Here is a 22,361-nt window from a genome sequence, read left to right as displayed (position 1 = left end):
GTCCCCCATTTTTAGTGATTCATTTTGAATAACGGATGTTGATAATGGAGACCCAAAAAGTTAAAAATATCCACAAGGTCACCTAATAAAAATCCAAAACATTATCTTCCAATGTCTGTGGCTTTCCTATGGCCGCAGAGCAAAGGTTAACTTGTCAGAGGGTTACAGCAGCGGTGAGTACTGCAATTCTTCTCTTCAGGAACACCAAAATCAATTAAAGTATTGGGGGGGGGGGGGGGGGGGGCTGTGAGGGGTTAGAGAATTGATGCTTTATAGGTTGTCAACTCCTCCCTTCGCCTCCCCCCTCCCTCCAAATGGAATATCTTGAGGGCTTTTACTGTAATAATGTGATGCCATTTTATATTGTAGATTTGCTCTTTTAAACAGGTAAAAATAGAACTTTAGTAAAGATATGAAAACAAGTTTAGTGTCTGTCAAATTTATGCTGAGTGTTTGACTTTTTCACTAGTAACTTCTGTTTACGATGCACCCTCGTTCCTACTGCGTGTGTAACTTTATTTTGACATGTTTTCTAGTCCGCATATGTGCTGATTTTCCCCTTACCATTTTAGGATTCGAATTGCTGGAATTCGGGGAATCCAAGGAGTTGTTCGCAAAACTGTGAATGATGAGCTTCGTGCAACTATATGGGAACCGCAGCATATGGATAAAATAGTTCCTTCCCTAATATTTAATATGCAGAAGATAGAAGACCCTGAAAGGTATGTATAAGCAAATAAGGACTGAAGCAGATGCTTTGTGATAAAGGCACTGCTTTTTATGTCACTGCTCCTGGTCTGATTCCCAGTGTTGGCAATCCTTGGGATCTTTGACAAGTTACTTTGTCTAGTGCACTTGTCTCAGGCAGCAAAACATTTTTTTTTTAAATTGAATATGCCATTCGTTGCAGGGACACATTGTGCCTATAAAATTCTATGAACAGCTCTTTATACCTTTTCAGCTCTACGAGCATAAAAGAAAATTAGGCTAAATCTAGCCACTAAATTGAATTGTCTTGTATGCTGGAACTTATTCAAAACAGGAACTTGGTTATTTATTAGAACTTGAGTAATGATTTTCGGCATTTAGTTTATACCTCCAGAGTTTCAGGATACCATGTTTACAAATGAACTTTAGTTAAGTGTTAAAAAGGATTACACGTGTTTAGGTTTAAAGCGGCAATCCAAGTGCGCAATTTTTTAAATGTTTTTGAAGTGAAACTTCCTTAGTGGCACCTTATTCGTGATGGGGCAAAAAAAGAATTGTGGAGACAGAAATGAAACGGATGTGACGTCAGTGTTGGCAGTTGAGGCCGGGCTGTGTTCTGGCTCAGCCCGACCCCAACACTGACATCACACCCGCTCCACAAATCAGATGCGGCGGCGGCGATAGCCGCCGGCGCCGCTCCTAATCGCTCCCCCCCCCCCCCCCGAGCACCACACCCCCCCACACATCGTGACATATGAGGCGGCGATAGCCGCCGCTCCTAACGGCCGCTGCCATGCCGCGCATGCGCAGTTGTGACGGCACCGCTGATTCCCCGCCCGTTCCCCGCCCATTGATATGCTGCGCATGCCCGGTAGTCATGGCGACGCTCGAGACGCCATGACTCTCCTCACAGGGACACTGAAGCCCACACTGCTCCCCGGGGCTCTATGCAGGCACTGATCTCCTGCGGCCTCTCCTCCCGGTGCATGCCCCGGCCGAGGCATAGAACTGCTCCGGTAACGGGGGGGAGGAGGGGGGTGATGAGTGCGCTGCGTCCCCCATGTCCCCCACAGCACCATCAGAAGCCTCCGAGTCGGCTCCAGCTGACGATGACGCACTTCTCCCTCTCCCCCCGCCGACACTGCCTCCATCTCCTCTGTGCCGCGATCTGGTAGGAATGGGGGGGGGGGGGGGGGCGGACTGCTGAAAGGGTCTGGGTGCAGGGAAAGGATAAGGGTGCAGGGAAAGGACAAGTGTGCTGGGGAGAGTCAGGAGAGAGGGGGGCAGGACACACACACACACATACATACACACATACATACACACTGACACATACACACATACTGACTCACATACACACACACTGACTCACATACACACACACACATACACACTGACTGACACACACACACTGACACACACCCCCACACACTGACTGACCCCCCCCCCACACACTGACTGACCCACCCCCCCACCCCCCCCCACACACTGACTGAACCCCCCACACACTGACTGACCCCCCCCACCCCACCCCCCACACACTGACTGACCCACCCCCCCCACACACTAACTGACCCACCCCCCCCACACACTGACTGAACCACCCCCCCCACACACTGACTGACCCACACCCCCCCACACACTGACTGACCCCCCCACACACACTGACTGACCCACCCACACCCCCCCCACACACTGACTGACCCACCCACCCCCACACACTGACTGACCCACCCACCCCCCCCCCCACACACTGACTGACCCACCCACCCCCACACACTGACTGACCCACCCACCCCCCCCCCACACACTGACTGACCCACCCACCCCCCCCCCACACTGACTGACCCCCCCACACCCCCCCACACTGACTGACCCACCCACACCTCCCCGCACACTGACTGACTGACCCACCCACACCTCCCCGCACACTGACTGACTGACCCACCCACACCTCCCCGCACACTGACTGACTCACCCACCCCTCCCCGCACACTGACTGACTCACCCACCCCTCCCCACACACTGACTGACTGACCCACCCCTCCCCGCACACTGACTGACTCACCCACACCCCCCCGCACACTGACTGACACACACACTGACTTACACATACACACTGACACAAATACACATACACACTGACTGACACACACACACACACACACACACACTGACTGACACACACTGACTGACTGACTGACTGACTGACATACACACACACTGACACACATACACACAAGGAATTCACACTTAGTGCAAATAGCTAATACATGGGATGTGTGCCGAACACGCGCATTCTAAGTCAAATTTATTTGTGTTTTGTAACTGAAATTGTATTTTGATTTTTAATTAAAACATCACCAACACAAATACAATTTCTGTGACAAAAGTCAAAGAAGTTTCACTTACTATGCGCGTGCTCAGCACACACAGCTTTTTTTTTTTATCATAGGTTTGAAGCTTGGTATCTCCAGAGCTAAACCCCATTAATTTTATCTCCAGGGTCCACCTGTTTCTGGAGATACTTACCTCCGTGGGGTGGTGGGAGCGGGGCAGTGGTGCCGGTAGCCGCTTTGCTCGGCTACTGGGCTTCACGTAAGTTCAAAGTTCTCGTGCCCTGCGGGCAATTGGGAGCCGTGACATCAGGTTCGGCTTCCTATTGATCCACGTGACGCGGGAGCTTTAATTGCCAATATACAGACCCGCCAAGGGGGGGGTGAAGGTATCTTGGGAAGCAGGGGGTCACCAGAGACGAAAATATTGGAGTTCAGCTCTGAAGACCCCCTGCTAAAATCCTATGTTAATACAGATAGGAAATAAAAAAATGGATTGCTACAGTAATCCCCGATCTGTGCAAATGGTTCATTTTCTTTCTAGGAGGGATATCACCTTCAACAAAAAATACATAGCTGCTGCTCGGACTGCTCCTTTAACTTACTTGAGCGTTTCCCTTTTACTTGATTCTGCTGTAGGTTAAACATTCTCCATATTGACAGAAAAGCAACACAAACGAGAAATATACTGGCTCTTTCTTTGTATGCTTTGATTAGTATTTTAATAATCCATTATTTTGAGAAACTTCCATTTGGAATGGAATAGTTGATATGCAATATATACCAAATGGTTTCTTTAGAACTATGTATTACGTGTATTTGAAGCTTAAAATATAGATATTGCAATCACCGTGGAGTTTTAGAGCATGATGGAATAGGCTCCAGGCTTTTTTAGATTACCTCTATGAAGAAGTCTGCAGCATACTGTAATATATATATATATTACAGTGAACTGAAGAAAGATATTTACTAAGAACGAGTTTTGAGTTGTTCTGTTTCCACCATCCAGTTTTAGAGGCACTGCTGTAATTGCTGCCTTTTCTATCTGATGCCAAATACTTACCGCTAAAAAGTGTAATGTATTTTTACAAATTGTTCGTCTTGATTTTTTTTTTTTATTTGTTGGCTATCCTATAACTCTCATGAGCCGGTGTTTTATTTGTATATATGTCAGTGACTGTGACATGACAGTGGGTGGTATTTTTATTGATCAATATTTTACTAGTCCTACAGTATCTTTTTTTCATAACTTAAGATAACCAAGAAAATGTTAACATAACTCTGTACTACACCATGTATGTTGGTGAATATCCTCTCTTAGTTTGCTTACATAGTTAAATACCGTAGTAGATGAGGTTCAAAAAAGACATGCATTCAACCTATGCTAAGTTTAGACGACAGATATGTTATCCTATATCCGTATTTACAGTACAGTATATTGTTCCAGAGGAAGGCAAACAAAAAAACCCCAGTGAAATATCATCCAACGATATCTCATAACTTAAAAATAAATTCCTTCCTGACTCCATGAATTTGCAATCGGATTACTCCATGGTTTAACATCCTTCCCATGTTTACTTATTTGGTATATCCCTGTACACCTTTCCTTTCTAAAAAGATGTCCAATTTTTTTTTTAATAACAAATCTATTGTATCTGCTATCACAGTCTCCATGGGTAATGAATTCCACATTGTAACTGTCCTTACTGTAAATAACCCTTTCCTTCATTTCTGGTGAAATCTCCTTTCCTCCAACCTCAAGGGATGACCCTGAGTCCTTGGTACTGCCCTTCGGATGAATAGTTATCTTTTGAAAGCTCCTTGTACGGTCCCTGAATATATTTGTATATAGTTATCATATCCCCTCTTAGACGCCTCTTTTCTAATGTAAATACATCTAATTTAGCTAGCCTCTCCTCATAAGTAAGATTGTCCATTCCCTTTATTAATTTGGTGGCTCTTCTCTGCACTCTCTTTAGTTCCATAATGTATTTTCTAAGGAGTAGTGCCCAAAATTGTACTCCATATTCAAGGTGTGGTCTTACTAATGCTTTGTAAAGAGGCATAATTATGTTTACTTCCCTTCCATCCATTGCCCGTTTAATGCAAGTTAAGATCTTGTTTGCCTTTGCAGCTACTGCATGACTTTTGGCACTATTGCTAAGCCTGCTGTCTACAAGCACTCCTCAATCCTTCTCCATCAAGGATTCCCCCAATGTATCCCCATTTAATTTATAAGTTGCCTGTTTATTCTTCCCAAATGCATAACCTTACATTTATCTGTATTAAACCTCATCTGCCATTTATCTGCCCAACTTTCCAGTCTCTCCAAGTCCTTCTGGAGAGAAATTACATCCTGCTCTGATTCTACTACCTTACACAATTTAGTGTCATCAGCAAAGATGTAGACTTTGCTCTCTATACCAACCTCAAGGCCATTCTCTTCTCTTTACACACTCTCTCTAGGTGACTTCATCTATTAGGTTCAAATATCACCTCTATGCTGATGACACACTTTTCTATCCCTGACCTTACACCAGCTGTACAGACAAAGTTTCTGAATGTGTCTCTGCTACATCATCCTGGATGGCCCTCCGCCGACTTAAACTTAACATGGCAAAAACAGAGCTCCTCATACTTCCTCCCAAACCTGGCCCTACTACCTCCTTCCACAATCATTTACCAAGTAGCCCAAGTACGCTGCCTAGGGGTCACACGCGACTCCTCTCTCACATTCTCTTCTCACATTCAAAAGGTAGCAAAAAACTGTAATTTTTTCCTCCGCAATATTACCAAGATACACACTTTCCTCTGTTGCCTGACTGCAAAAACTCTGACACAGACCCTCATTCTCTCCTGTCTCGACTACTGTAACCTCCTGCTGTCTGGCCTTCCTGCCTCTCACCTGTCTCACCTACAGTACAATATATCGTAAAAGCTGCTGCCAGAATCACTCTACTATTTCCGAAATCTGTCTTGGCGTCTCCCCTGCTGAAATCCCTCTCCTGGCTTCCTATCATATCCCATATCACACACTGAATTATCCTCCTCACGTTTAAAGCTTTACACTCTTCTGCTCCTCCTTACATCTCACTAATTTCTCGCTATACACTATCCTGACTCTAATGTTCTGCTCAAGGATGTCTTCTCTCTACCCCTTTGGTATCTATAGCCCTCTCCCGCCTAAAACCCTTCTCACTGACTACCCCACACCTCTGAAATGCCCTTCCCCTCAATATCCGACTAGCACCATCTCTATCCACATATAAGATCCACCTCAAAACACAACTGCTTAAGGAAGCATATGAGTAGCTCCATGGCTGATAATTAACACCTTATACATAAAGCTTGGCCCCTTGCAGACACACTTACCAGAACGCCCTCCTACTGTCTCTGTACGTTCTTCCTACCTACCAATTAGATTGTAAGCACTTCGGAGCAGGGACTCCTTTTCCTAAATGTTACTTTTATTTTTGAAGCACTCCCCTTTATGTGTTTTTTATATTATTTGTTATTTATATGATTACCACGTGTATTACTGCTGTGAAGCGCTATGTACATTAATGGCGCTATATAAATAAAGTCATACATACATTAATAAACAAGTTAAAAATCAGGGGTCCCAGTACAGATCCCTGAGGTACTCCACTCACAACTTTAAACAACAGAAAAAAAGGCAGCGCTAATTGAAAACTCCTGAAAAATGGCCAGCAGCCTAGGATATAACTCTGACACCCAGGGTCAGATACAGAGAGAAGAAAAGTGTTATATCTATGGCGCTTAGCCCCACGAAGTGCTAAATATGTAATGAAATATTATACAACCAGATGGAAGGTGGTATCCACTTGGGCTCTCCTCATGAAGACGATCAATCATGTAAAAGATATAAAAACAAACATAGTGTAATACAGTAACTAACAAACATGTAACACCACTGACAAAAACTAGACAAACGAATGCTGAGACAAACAAATGACTGAATTAAGTAAAAGGCATTTAATACAACAACTATATGTGCAATAAAACTATAACACTAAAAATAAAGGGTCACATGTGCACTCCAACAATGGCTAGACTGACCACTTACCAGACACTAGAAGGTAGAAGGCAGTGGATTATTCAGAGAGTATCCCCTCTCGTGATGGTAGGAATCAGCTCCCAAGCGTTTCATACGGTCAGCTGGAGCCTCCGAGGGGGACCCTCCCTGCCTTCCACACCACAGACCTCCGCAGTGTAGACGTGCTGGGCAGCGTGTCGCAGGAGCAGGCGTCGTCACGTGCGCAACAGCAGCGCAGGATCCAAGCCAACAGCAACAGGCAGGCGATGTCGTCAATACCCAACTCCGCGCAGCAGCACGAATAGCAGCCGCGGACAAGATGATAACTGTAATATGTCCGTGGAGATGGTAGTGAGAGTCTGGTAGATGCTGTAAGGACAGCAGTGCACGCATAGACCACCCTACGCGTTTCAAAGACTGCGCTTCCTTCCTCAGGGGTAAAAAAGTAGTGCCTCAGTCATAGAATGTCCACATATAAATAGTCCCGGTTTAAAGGTATAGTACCTCAATAAGGGGATGGACACGCGCAATGGCAGCAAGGTGAACTGAATGTCTCAGCAGGAAGGTAAAAAGATTAGGGTGCTCAAACCCAGGGTGATTCCATCCAGTTCAGTAAACAATAAATCATTAACCCTGGAGATACCAGTGAGAGTGGGTAGGTAAATATAGACTTGTAAGTGACAAAATGACAGCAGTCAATACTTAGCTATAAGAGTCTAATACCAAAGAAACCCACTCACATCATCTCCAGGGATGATTAGCAGGCGTGCCAGCCATGAAGGATCCGGAATCCAGGTACAGCCAGAAGAAAAAACGAATGGCGCACATTGTTACTCCTTGATAAAGGACCCGTAGGTCCGAAACGCGTAGGAGGTTCCTGTCTTTGTCCCCCAAGGGGGTATACTTGTCTCTCATCATGCACTAATAAAGAACAGCGTTTTACTCCACACCTCTCTCCCTGGCTGTGCGCCATTCGTTTTTTCTTCTGAATGTCTCAGCAAACAACACATAATGACATATAACAACACAAAAACGCATATATACTACAAATGAAAACAATACTAATAATAAATGTCAAAGAAGGCTGATAACCACCTATATATACATATATATATTATATATTATATGTGTGTGTGTGTGTGTGTGTGTGTGTGTGTGTGTGTGTGTGTGTGTGTGTGTGTGTGTGTGTGTGTGTGTATGTATATACATACACACACACACACACATATATATAATGTGTATATGTATATGTATATTATATATATATATATATATATATATATATATATATATATATATATCTTATACTATATTAGTGAAAGCACTGTATGCCTGCCTGCCTGCCTGCCTGCCAGCCTGCCTGCCTGCCTGGATGTCCGGTGTCCCTAGGGGAAATCTCATTGGTCCCTTGGGCCGCCCCCGCACACCTCTCATTGGCCTGAGGTGGAGGCACACCTCTCATAGGCCTGAGGCGGAGTGACGGGCGGGCCAAACACACACACACACTCACACACACTCTCTCTCTCTCTACCCTCCTTAACGGCTGACACACACACACACACACACACACACAAACTCTGCTGCTACACCCATAAACACTGCTGCTGACACTGACACACACACACACACACACACTGGAGCTCTATACACACACAGTAGCTCTATACACACAGACATCAGCTCTACACACACAAAAACTGCTGCTACACATACAGCAGCACAACATCTCTCTCTCTCTCTCTCTCTCTCTCTCTCTCTCTCTCTCTCTCTCTGCCCGGCCTTGACCCCCCCCTTCCCGGCCGCTGGCCCGCAATAACGGAACCCCCCCTCTCCCGGTGCTCACCCGCTCTCCCGGTGCTCCCTACCCCACCCCCCCCCCAGAGCACGCTGTCGCCGCTCTCACCTTCAGGCCTAGAGGCCGCGCCCCAGCTCACCATCCCCGCGCGCGCTGCTCCCGCTCTCTCAGTCGAGAGCTGTATGGGCCGCGGCCCACACCACCTCCTGACCTGAGCATCTCATCTCAGCTCCGCATCGCCGGGGGGAACGGAGACCGCCGAGGAACCCGAGGAGGAGGAGGAGCGCGGCCCGGTGCGAGGTAAGTAACCGAACGGGAAGGGATCTTTCACCCCCCCGGCCCGGCGCTTCACCCCACCGGGCCCGGCGCTTCACCCCACCCGGCCCGGCGCTTCACCCCACCCGGCCCGGCGCTTCACCCCACCCGTCCCGGCGCTTCACCCGGCCCGGCGCTTCACCCCCCCGGCCTGGCCCTTCACCCGGCCCGGCGCTTCACCCCCCCGGCCTGGCCCTTCACCCGGCCTGGCGCTTCACCCCCCCCCCGCCCTGGCACTTCACCCCCCCCCGGCCCTGCCCTTCACCCCCTCACCCCCCCCCCCCCCGGCCCTGCCCTTCAACCCCCCCCCGGCCCTGCCCTTCACCCCCCCCCCGGCCCTGCCCTTCACCCCCCCCCCCCGGCCCTGCCCTTCACCCCCCCCCCCGGCCCTGCCCTTCACCCCCCCCCCCCGGCCCTGCCCTTCACCCCCCCGGCCCTGCCCTTCACCCCCCCCCCCCGGCCCTGCCTTTTCACCCCCCCTCCCGGCCCTGCCTTTTCCCCCCCCCCTCCCGGCCCTGCCCTTCACCCCCCCCCCCCCGGCCATGCCCTTCGCCCCCCCCCCCCGGCCATGCCCTTCGCCCCCCCCCCCCCGGCCCTGCCCTTCGCCCCCCCCCCGGCCCTGCCCTTCGCCCCCCCCCGGCCCTGCCCTTCGCCCCCGCCCTCCCTGCCCTTCGCTCCCTGCCCTTCGCCCCCGCCCTCCCTGCCCTTTGCCCCCGACCTTCGCCCCTGCCCTCCCTGCCCTTCGCCCCCGCCCTCCCTGCCCTTCTCCCCCACCCTCCCTGCCCTTCGCCCCCACCCTCCCTGCCCTTCGCTCCCTGCCCTTCGCTCCCTGCCCTTCGCTCCCTGCCCTTCGCTCTTGCCCTTCGCCCCCTCCCTGCCCTTCGCCCCCACCCTCCCTGCCCTTCGCCCCCACCCTCCCTGCCCTACACACGTACACACACGTATACACACGTACACACACGTATATACACACACACACACGTAGGCACGCGTAGACACACACACGTATACACACACACGTGTACACACGCACGTGTACACACACACGTATACATACACACGTAGATACACGCAGGCACACGTAGACACGCAGACGCACGTAGACACGCACACGCGCACACACGTATACACACACGTATACACACACACACACGTATACATACACACACACACACACACACACACGTATACATACACACACACGTATACATACACACACACACACGTATACATACACACACACGTATACATACACACACACACGTATATACACACACATGTATATACACACACACGTACACACACGTATACATACACACGTAGACACACGTAGACACGCAGACGCACGTAGACACGCAGACGCACGTAGACACGCAGACGCACGTAGACACGCAGACGCACGTAGACACGCAGACGCACGTAGACACGCAGACGCACGTAGACACGCAGACGCACGTAGACACGCAGACGCACGTAGACACGCAGACGCACGTAGACACGCAGACGCACGTAGACACGCAGACGCACGTAGACACGCAGACGCACGTAGACACGCAGACGCACGTAGACACGCAGACGCACGTAGACACGCAGACGCACGTAGACACGCAGACGCACGTAGACACGCAGACGCACGTAGACACGCAGACGCACGTAGACACGCAGACGCACGTAGACACGCAGACGCACGTAGACACGCAGACGCACGTAGACACGCAGACGCACGTAGACACGCAGACGCACGTAGACACGCAGACGCACGTAGACACGCAGACGCACGTAGACACGCAGACGCACGTAGACACGCAGACGCACGTAGACACGCAGACGCACGTAGACACGCAGACGCACGCACACGCGCAGACGCACGCACACGCGCAGACACGCACACGCACGTAGACACGCACACGCACGTAGACGCACACGCACGTAGACACACACGCACGTATACACACACGCACGTATACACACACGTATACACACACGTATACACACACGTATACACACACGTATACACACACGTATACACACACACACACACACACACACACACACACACACACACACACACACACGTATACATACACATACATACACACACACACGTATACATACACACACACACACACACGTATACATACACACACACACACACACACACACACACATATACATACACACACACACACACACACACACACACACACACACACGTATACATATACACACACACACACGTATACATATACACACACACACACGTATACATACACACACACACACACACACACACACACACACACACACGTATACATATACACACACACACACGTATACATACACACACACACACACACACACACATGTATACATACACACATAATGTATACACACACACATGTATATACACACACGTATACACACACGTGTGTGTGTATACATGTGTGTGTGTGTGTATACATGTGTGTGTGTGTGTGTGTGTGTGTATACGTGTGTGTGTGTGTATACGTGTGTGTGTGTGTGTATACGTGTATGTGTGTGTATACGTGTGTGTGTGTGTGTATACGTGTGTGTATACGTGTGTGTGTGTGTATACGTGTGTGTATACATGTGTGTGTGTGTATACGTGTGTGTGTGTATACGTGTGTGTATACGTGTGTGTGTGTGTGTGTGTATACGTGTGTGTGTGTGTGTGTATACGTGTGTGTGTGTGTGTGTGTGTGTATACATGTGTGTGTGTGTGTATACATGTGTGTGTGTGTGTATACATGTGTGTATATACGTGTGTGTGTGTGTGTGTGTGTATGTATACGTGTGTGTGTGTGTGTATACGTGTGTGTGTGTGTGTATACGTGTGTGTGTGTGTGTGTGTGTGTGTGTACATGTATACATGTGTGTGTGTGTATACATGTGTGTGTATACATGTGTGTGTATGTGTGTGTCTACATGTATACACACACACATGTATATACACACACACATGTATACACACACACACACACATTTACACACACACAAACATGTACACACACAAATGTACACACACACACACACACGTACACATACACATACACACACACACACACAATGTATACACACAAACATGTATACACACACACACACACTATCCCCAGCACCACCACATCAGCACACCGGTATCCCATGCCCCCCCCAGCACACTGGCATTTTCGGCTCCCCACCATTCCCAGCCCCCATCAACACCATCAGCACCCACACATTGGAACCCTCGCACCTCCCCCATCGGCACACCCACATCCGCACCCCCACATAGGCAACAAACCCTCCCAAATCAGCACACTGATACAATCACCATCAGTACAGCCACAGCAGCAGTACCACCGCACACCGCCATGGGCGGCGTGGACCACTCCCCACCCAAATGCCACCCCCACACAACAAACATCCCGGGCAACGCCGGGGCTCTCAGCTAGTATATATATATATATATATATATATATATATATATATATATATATATATATATATATATATATATATATATATATATATATATACACACCAATAATGATTGAATACATGGTGTACACATACAAATATATACATGACATTTCTTTACCAATGACTATCATAAACTTATAGATAGTTCTCCACCATAGGGTGTACTGTATATATGATGGTATTTAGCCCAAAAACTATAAGCGACCAATGAGAGAACATAGAAATAGACCACAAATATCGAACAGATACAGGACAGGCAGTATGCAAATGGAATAAAATAGAGCCTAAAGTCCCAAAAAAATAGAACACAAACCCTTTCAACAAGTGTCAAATACAGCATGATATATAACCAAATGTACAGTGTCCAGTACAGAGCCATCCAATTAAATGGGCAAAGAAAAGGTGATGAATAAACTATATTTACTAACTACTGAGTGTATAGTACCTTATATAATGTAGAGCTATAATAAAGCTAATATAAACATTTAAACCAATTCGAAAAACCCACTTTCTAGTGACTACTATGTAATGTGAAATATTATAATCAATTAAGTCAATCTATTTAAATAAAGCCACAATAGCCAGATATGAATGACAAAAGATCACAGACCATACTAATACTTTATTTGTTAGTGAGAAATGCTTTGATGTCGAACTCGATATTGAGACCCAGAGGTATCAGCGTCTGGAGCTCATATATCCAAAAGGACTCCTTTTTGCACAGGAGGCTATTGATGTTGCCTCCCCGCCAATTAGGTGTAAGTGCCTCCATGGCCATACATTTTAGTCCTGTAGGGTCCTTGCCATGTACTTGAAGAAAGTGATTCGACACACTGTGCGTGATCAAACCCTTGGTGATATTGTAAACGTGCTCGTATAAACGGCTTTTGATGGACCTTGTAGTCATTCCCACATACCGCAGACCGCAGGGACATTCCAAAAGATAAATAACGTTCGTGCTATTGCAGGTAATATGTTGTTTGATATTATAAGTTTTTCTCAGCATTCGTTTGTCTAGTTTTTGTCGGTGGTGTTACAGGTTTGTTAGTTACTGTATTACACTATGTTTGTTTTTATATCTTTTACATGATTGATCGTCTTCATGATTAGAGCCCAAGTGGATACCACCTTCCATCTGGTTGTATAATATTTCTTTACATATTTAGCACTTTGTGGGGCTAAGCGCCATAGATATAACTTTTTTCTTCTCCACTCACAACTTTAGCCCAACCTGAAAAAGCTCCATTTATGACAACTCTCTGTCTATCCTTCAGCCAGTTTTCAATCCAGGTGCATATATTTTTTCTGAGTCCAATTTGCTTTATTTTGTACACCAACCTTTTCTGTGGAACCATATCAAAAGCCTTTGCAAAATCTACGTAGACCACATCAACTGCATTACCCTGGTCTAAATTCATACTTACCTCCTCAATGAAACAAATAAGGTTAGTTTGGCATGATCTATCCTTCATAAATCCATGCTGACTAGTACTAATAATTTGTTTTCCAATTAGGAATTCCTGAATATTATCCCGTATTAAACCTTCAAGTAGTTTCCCCACTATTGAAGTCAGGGTTTCAGGTCTGTAATTCCTCGGTTATGATCTGCCTCGCTTTTTAAATATAGGCAACACATCTGGAAATTGAGTTCTTGAATATTAAATGTAATGCTTTGGCTATTTATTTATTTAATTATTTATTTATTTATAAAATGTTTTACCAGGAAGTAATACATTGAGAGTTACCTCTCGTTTTCAAGTATGTCCTGGGCATAGTTAATATGACAAATAATACATGGTTACAAATACAGTTACATAAATGAACATGGTATACATTATATACAATACATTGCATGCGCAGTTAGAGAAGATGTATATTATAGGCTTATGTAACAGTTACAGACCAGATTAAAATGTGAGACAGCCTTAGTTTTGAAAGAACTTAAACTGGTGGTGGATGTTAGAGTCTCCGGTAGGTTGTTCCAGTTTTGGGGTGCACGGTAAGAGAAGGAGCGGCCGGATACTTTGTTGAGCCTTGGGACCATGAACAGTCTTTTGGAGTCAGATCTCAGATGATAAGTGCTGCATGTGGTAGGGGGGAGGAGCTTGTTCAGATAGGCGGGTAGCTTGCCTAGAAAGTATTTGAAGGCAAGACAGGAAAGGTGAACTTTGCGCCTAGACTCGAGTGATGACCAATCTAGTTCTTTGAGCATTTCGCAGTGATGTGTGTTGTAGTTGCATTGGAGAACGAAACGACAAATTGAATTGTAGAGGGTGTCAAGTTTGCCAAGGTGGGTTTGGAGTGCTGAGCCATATACTATGACTCCATAGTCGATAATTGGGATTAGCATCGCTGTGCAATACGCTTTCTGACCAGCAGGCTTAGGGAGGATTTGTTCCTGTAAAGTACACCTAGTTTGGCATAGGTTTTGGATGTCAGGGTATCAATGTGCATTCCGAATGTTAAGTGGGAGTCAAACCATATGCCCAGGTATTTAAAACTAGTAACAGGAGTTAGGGTGGTGTTAGCGTTGGTTCTGATCTGGAGCTCAGTCACTGGAAGCTTTAAAAATTTAGTCTTGGTCCCAAACACCATTGTTACAATCTTGTCAGTGTTTAAAAACAGTTTGTTTTGGGAAATCCAGTTTTCGAGTCTCAAAAAGTCAGACTGAAGTATGTGTTCAAGGTCAGAGAGGCTATGGCTGTGTGCATATAGGATTGTGTCATCTGCGTACATGTGTATTGAGGCTTCCTTACAAGCTGTGGGAAGATCATTGATGAACACTGAGAAGAGAAGGGGCCCCAGAACAGAGCCTTGCAGGACGCCACAGGTGATATCCAGGGGGTTGGATTTAGAGCCTGAGATGGACACATGTTGGGATCTACCTGATAGGTCGGACTGAAACCAGTTTAAAGCATGCTTCCCTATTCCAGAGCTCTGGAGTTTAAGCAGGATAGCATGTTCAACAGTATCAAAAGCCTTTGCAAAATCTAGGAATATTGCACCAGTGAGTTGACCCCGTTCCATTCCACACTGGATTTCATTGCAAACTTTTAGCGATGGAGTGGAGTTTTTGGGGCGAAAGCCTGATTGGAATTGGCTAGGGAACTTTGTCTTGTTATAGTAATCGCTTAATTGGGAGTGGACACATTTTTCCATGACTTTGGATATTATTGGGAGAAGAGAGATTGGTCGGTAGTTTGAGACAGTGTTTTTGTCCCCACTTTTGAAGATTGGGACAACTCTGGCAATTTTCCATGTCTTAGGGATATGGCCTGCAGACAGGATAGTTGACTATGGAAGCAATTGGTTTGGCAATTGCTGGGGCACCAAGTCGTAGGAACCTAGATGGTAGTAGGTTAGGTCCACATTGGCTGCTTAGTTTTAATTTGAGGAGCACTTGTGTAATCTCCTCTTCGGTACTGGGCCAAATTGAAAAGTGTGGGCAGTGTTGGGAGGGGGTAGGGCTATATGGGTACTCCCAGGATGAGATTCAGGTTTGTGGTTTGGGTTGCGTTTCGCTAATAAGTTAGTAGCACACCCCACAAAGTAATCATTGAATGCATTTGCAGTGTCGGTGGGGTTTGTCAGAGTAATATCCCCCTTAGTGATATTACTTGGCTGTTGATGGTTAGAAGGCTGGAATATGTTGTTGATAACCTTCCAGAAGTTAGCTGGGTTTGATGTATTCTGGAGGAGATTGTCAGAGTAATCTTGTGCTTTTGCATGCCTTGTTTGCCTTGTGCGCCTTGTGCACATGTTCCGCAGGCATCTGTAGTGATTGAGATCCTTGGTAGTGCCAGTTACTTTGTAGCTTTTCCACAAGGCATCCCTGAACTGGTAGAGTGCTATAAGGTCAGGTGTAACCCATGGAAGGTGGGCACCCCGTACCCTTATTCTGCGTAGTGGAGCTTGGTTATCACAGAGTTTTAATAACTGACTGGAAATCGTCGAGCGCAGAATCAGGGTCGGGAATTAAATCGATTCTGTGCCAAGGGCAGTTGGTAAGGTCATCCAGAAACTTTTGTGTGTTAAAGTTTCTAAATGTTCTAGTGAGGAGAACTTTAGGGCTTGATTGGGGCGGTTTAATTTTCCTTACACAGTACACTATTGCATGGTCACTGAAAATGTCAGGAAGGATGCCAGAGGATTGGATTCTGCTGGGATTTGAGGAGAGAATCCAGTCAAGCAAGGAATGGTTGTGCGATTTCAGGTTTGTCCGTGTGGGTTGGGAAATGAGTTGCGATAGGTTAAGCGATTTGATTTGTATCTGGATTTTGTGGATTTTAGGGTCAAGCCAATTGAAGTTAGAATCCCCAAGAACTAGCAGCTCACTCTTCTCATTCAGAGAGGAAATGGAGCCAAGAAACTGGGTGATATCAGTCAGGGATTGTAGAGGGGCTTTAGGGGGGCGGTAGATGCCAGCAAGCAAGATGGGCTTAGAAAAGGGGAGGCATATTCTGCCAACTAGGATTTCAAAAGAGGGGGGGGGGGGCAATTTAACAGTGTAAATTGTAAGGTGTCTGCAATATAAAATAACTGAATTTAGCTCCTTAAGAACATCTGCTTTACGCCAATCTTGTGGTATGAGCCTGTGGAAATGGAGTCCTTGAATATTAAATATAATGGTTTTGTCATTACTGAGCTTAACTCCTTGAGAACTCTTGGATGTATGCCATCGGGGCCAGGTGCCTTATTTACTTTAATGTTATCAAGCAGCCTATTTACTTCTTCCTCAGTTAACTAATTATTCATTAATATAGAGGTTGTGGCTTCCTCCTGCGGCACTACTATTGCAATAGATTCTTCCCTGGCTAACAGAGGCAAAGAATTTGTTTAATACCTCTGCTTTTTCCTTATCTCCAATCATCTGCCTGCCAATCTGTATTGACAGGGAAATACTTATTTCACTGACAGAGACAACAATATTTAGGATCGAATTGCTGGTCTCACTCTCAAACACACATGAATACACCAACAGCAACTGCTAGTAAAGTATAGTTTATTTAAATACTTGGCGGTGGACAGTATTAGACGTCGGGTTATCACACGCAAATGGTTTCACCAGAGAACCCCCAGACCTTGCACAAATGCCCGGCGATTACAGTTTTATGTTATCTGCATATTCCTGGACACAAGGCACGGCCGTTGTTCTTCACAGGCGAGGTTCCTCTCTCCCTCCTCCCAAGACAAACTTATACACCATCAACTGAGAGAGGATGGGGGCAACGCACTCACTGAAACATTAAACTCTCTGTGCCAGCACTCAAAAATTAACCATTACATGCCTTATGAGCCAAGGCCATCAGAACCAGGATAAATCTCTTTCTCCTTACACCATCTCACACTGAAAGGGTCCTATATTTTCTCTTCTGATTTTTTTGTTAGTAAGGTACTTAAAGAACTTTTTAGGGTTGATCTTACTTTATATTGCACCCCTTTTTTCATGATCCATTTTTGCTAATTTGATTGCCCTTTTGCAATTTTTGTTACATTCCTTATAATTCTGATACAATGTCTCTGTCCCCTCAGACTTCAAGAATCTAAACGCCTGCCTCTTCTTGTCCATTTCCTCCCCTACCTATTTATTTAGCCACATTGGTTTAGACTTTTTTCTGTTATCAGTGCATAGCCTTGGGTAAAAAGTATAAGTGTGCTTTTCTATCAATGTTTTAAAGACTGCCCATTTATCTGCCTGAAAAATCATCCCAATGTATCCCTGGTAGATTAGTTCCTCAGATAATTAAAATCTGCCTTCCTAAAGTTTACGGTCTTTGTTGAACCCAAGTTATTACTTTTTTCCAAATTTCTTACTACAGTATGTGCTTAATCAGTGGCTCAGTCATTTTGCTTGAGATGTACAATTAAAACCTGACCTGTTACTGGCTCTTGAGGACTGAGTTTGGCCACCCCTGTAAAGAATAACCCACTTGCTGCCCAAGTGGCCAGCTAGTCATGGTCCACTCTTGGCTAGTTTGCTACTTAAGCAACTGGAGAATTAATATTTGCATATGTATATTAGGCTGTTTGTTTAATTTGTAGGGTGTTTGTTGGATGTTAACCCCTTTTGGTGCTTCAAAGCAGGGGTGTGCAAACTTTCCCCCCTGCGCCCCCCTGTCTGCATTCCTTGCGCCCCCTCCTTGCCATGTCTCCAACTATGGGTCATGTGATGTCTTGTTGCCATGGTGACGCGTCGCTGGAGACCAGGTAAGTAAAGTTGCAGGGGCCTCATGTGATCCCCCAGTATTTCATTTTAATGACTTGGGGAAGAGCACGGGGCCTCTGTAACCGCCGTGCCCCAGCTGAAAAATCTTTCGCGCCCCCCCCCCCCAGTTTGCGCACCCGTGCTTTAAGGAATTCCTTTGCAAAGCATTGGTAACCTCAGTCTTCATTTTCTGCTACAGGGGTTTTATGAAATCGTATAGTAGAAAAGTGATATCTCCCACCCCACCACAATTGCTTTGTTGGATTACTGCTCATTACTGCTCATTTCTGCTCATTTGTTTTGCTGAGGATTTAAATGCTGAGATAACCTAATTTGTGTATTTAAAGATTGCTACCCATTTATGAATAAATAGTTATTGGGAAATATAGCTGTGTCACCATGATGCTAAATATTTTTTTCCAGCAATACTATATTCCCCCTGTTTAGGTCATCAAAGGCTGCCTATTTTAAAACAAAAAATATTTATATGTTTTATGTTAAGTGCCGTGCGCACTGCCTCTTTAAAGCTGTGATCTATTTGTCTTTAATCTCTATAATATAGTTTTATCAGTGCACGTATTACTTACACAGGATAAATTATAAGAGAACAAAAAATGGTTTCTAACTAGCCATGACATTGTGGGGTGACCAGATGTCCCAATTTAGCCGGGACAGTCCCGGATTTTTAATATCTGTCCTGGCTACCCGACATTCTTTCAAATGTCCTGTTTTTTTTTGTGGCTGTCCCGGTTTTGACCATCAGAGGGGGGTAGGGCGGGGGGGCAGCAGAGAGCAGAGAATGCAGAGAGGAGAGTAGGAGGAGAGCGCGGAGCCCCAGCAGTGAGACACGGAAGTGTCAGTAAGAACATCCGGTGTCTGCTGCCAGGGCTCAAGATGGCTTACCCGTACTCATGCAGGTATGGTCCAGAATGGGACACACACACACTCACTCAAAGCATGGGGAGCGAGGGACGCCGCATGGGGAGCGAGGGACGCCGCATGGGGAGCGAGGGACGCTGCATGGGGAGCGAGACATCATGGGGAGAGAGAGAGACACACACAGTGACACAGCATGGGGAGAGAGAGAGACAGACAGCATGGGGAGAGGGACAGAGAATGGGGGTGGAGAGGGACAGAGAATGGGGGAGAGAGAGAAATATTTTTTTTAATGTGCCCGGTTTTTACTTTTGTTAATCTGGTCACCCTACATGACATGCTAGTTTGGGTAATTCACTCTGCTAATGTACAGAAAAAATATACAGTTTGATCTTGCAATAGGGTATTCCTCCTGTGAATTGGACATTTTTTAAGTAACAAATTAGATGTAAAGTTCACAAAGGATGTGTACCTAAAAAGACCCATCACTGAATCCCAGCAAATAGAAAACAACGTTTCTGTAGTTCCACAGGGGATGTTTAATGGGAGCTTTTTTATTATTGTCATATGTCTGTCACTGGATTTACGGTGGATAAATAATTGCCTGGTGAAAGCCACAGAGGCTAAATGATCAATATAAATGCAGGCAGAAGCACAATAAACAAGGTCACCTCAATGCCATTAACTCGAGCCAACTTGATATGCATCCTCAAGTTTCCTGGCGGGAAACGTCTGAGCCGCAGTACAGCACAAAGCATCATGTATAATGACAACTGCATACTTACACCAGGAAGCCTGTTCTGGTACAGGAGGCCTGAAAGCTGCAACGTTTAGTGGCTGAAAATGTCTTTACTCAAAAACAAATTCCACACAATAGGTAGGTACAGATGCAGTCTTGACTTTAGTCTCCAGCCGTTTGGGAAAATAACCCAAACACTAGGCAACTCACCACGGCCAGTGCTTAGCAGGCTGTAATGACCCATCGGATTAACAGAGCAGGGGTCCCTGCGTTTGAAATGGACTCGCGCTGTGTGAATCCTACGGGCTTCACCTGTCTGTAAGGGATGCGCACTAAGAGTGAGACTGAATCAGTCACTCTTACTGCGTGCCTCTAAGGCCCGGGCCATAGAGGGGTGGGGAGAGCGGAGGCGCGCTAACGCTGAGGCTCGCCTGCAAGTTCGTGCAATCGCGCTGACTGAAGCGTGCGCAAAGGGAGCCTGGGGCAGGTGGTTGGAGGTGGGGCAGTGACGTCGCTGGGCAAATCGCCCGCGACGCACTGACGTCAATGTCACGGCGCCGATGTCACGGCGCCGTGACGTTGACGCTGCTGTGCAGTGATTGGAGGTTTTCAGCCGACAGCGCGCTGAAAAACAGCTTGGCGCTCGGCTGAAAACTCCAAAGCCTGAGCACGCCTGCGGATGCTCGCGTGAGCCCCCTCTCAAGGCATCCTCATTGAGGATGCAGGGGCTCAGCGCGGAGCGTCCGCACGCCTCAGCACGGCTGGTCCATCTATGGACGCAGCCTAACGTGGTCCCGGGGCTTTTATTTTTATAACAAATTATTGTAACGGATCACCGGAGATGAACCACATTGATTTCAGCCCCGGTACCCCCTTCTTCCTAAGTTACAGGCTCCGTTATAGAGTGCCGGTATCCCAGCGGCCATGTTTAAATTCTCCTGTGTCACAGCCCACGTGATCGGGAGATTTAAACAAAGCCAGGGGATACCAGCACCCCATAACGGGGCCCATAACTCGGGAAGGTGGGGGTCCCGGGGCTGAAATCAATGCATCTTATCTATTCTATATAAATGTTTGCACACAGTCCACACTATGTCCGGTTTTCCTTTAATTTTATAAGGTACCTTTGGGCAAACTGAGATTTATATGCACATCATCGCAGCTAAAGATACCAATACTTGCATTTACTCCATCTCACATTTGTGAGTATTTTATTCAAAGATCATAAGAAGACATTTCCACTGTTATTACAACAATATTGCACCATTAGATTATTTCTTCTATTTTCACATGTTTTGCGCTTCCCAACGATCAACATTTAAATGAAGGGGTTGAGCCAGACTACCTGGTTTATTGGGGATAGAGGGTGTCCCCATTATTTTTACTTATAGTAATAAATTGCTTTTAATTCATTAAGCACTACCCATTTGCATCACTAGGGACTATGTGGTCTCCCCATTGTGGACCTATATATAGTATGTTGATATCGGTTGTGCCACGCTTTTCATAGGACCAGCCATCGCACAACTCTCATCCCCTGCTTGCAATGAGTGCACACTATTGGGACCCTTCTGTTGTCACCCCAACAGGGGGGGGGGGTGGTGGGTGTGTTGTTCAATGTATTGGTGATTGTATTGTAATGTTTGTTGGGGGTAGAGAAGGTGGCTGACTGGGGTAGTTGCCCCAGGGTGGGTGGTTAGGCCTCGGGTGGGTAGTGGTAGGAGTTAACCCCTTCATTACCATAGCAATTACTACCGCTATGGAATGAAGGGGTTAAACCCTCCCGAAACCCTCCGGGTAGGCCTTTACCACCCACCCTGGGGCAATTACCCTCTTCACTCACCCAATGA

At 46.4% G+C, this 22,361-nt stretch overlaps 1 protein-coding gene across 8 annotated transcripts in view; it reads left to right on the top strand.

Annotated features, from left to right (window-relative positions):
- EFR3A (EFR3 homolog A) overlaps positions 1 to 22,361 on the top strand; it is a 226,565-nt gene that overhangs the window by 91,198 nt on the left and 113,006 nt on the right. For all 8 annotated transcript variants that reach the window (XM_075581953.1, XM_075581960.1, XM_075581966.1 and 5 more), the window contains one exon: positions 573 to 722. In XM_075581953.1, the coding sequence (XP_075438068.1) occupies positions 573 to 722 (150 nt within the window). The remainder of the gene's footprint in view (positions 1 to 572; positions 723 to 22,361) is intronic.

Source organism: Ascaphus truei, chromosome 2, assembly GCF_040206685.1.
Source record: "Ascaphus truei isolate aAscTru1 chromosome 2, aAscTru1.hap1, whole genome shotgun sequence".
Taxonomy (NCBI): Eukaryota; Metazoa; Chordata; class Amphibia; order Anura; family Ascaphidae; genus Ascaphus; species Ascaphus truei.
The sequence above is the reverse complement of the archived record's forward strand: the minus strand, read 5'-3'. Positions and strand labels throughout refer to the sequence as shown.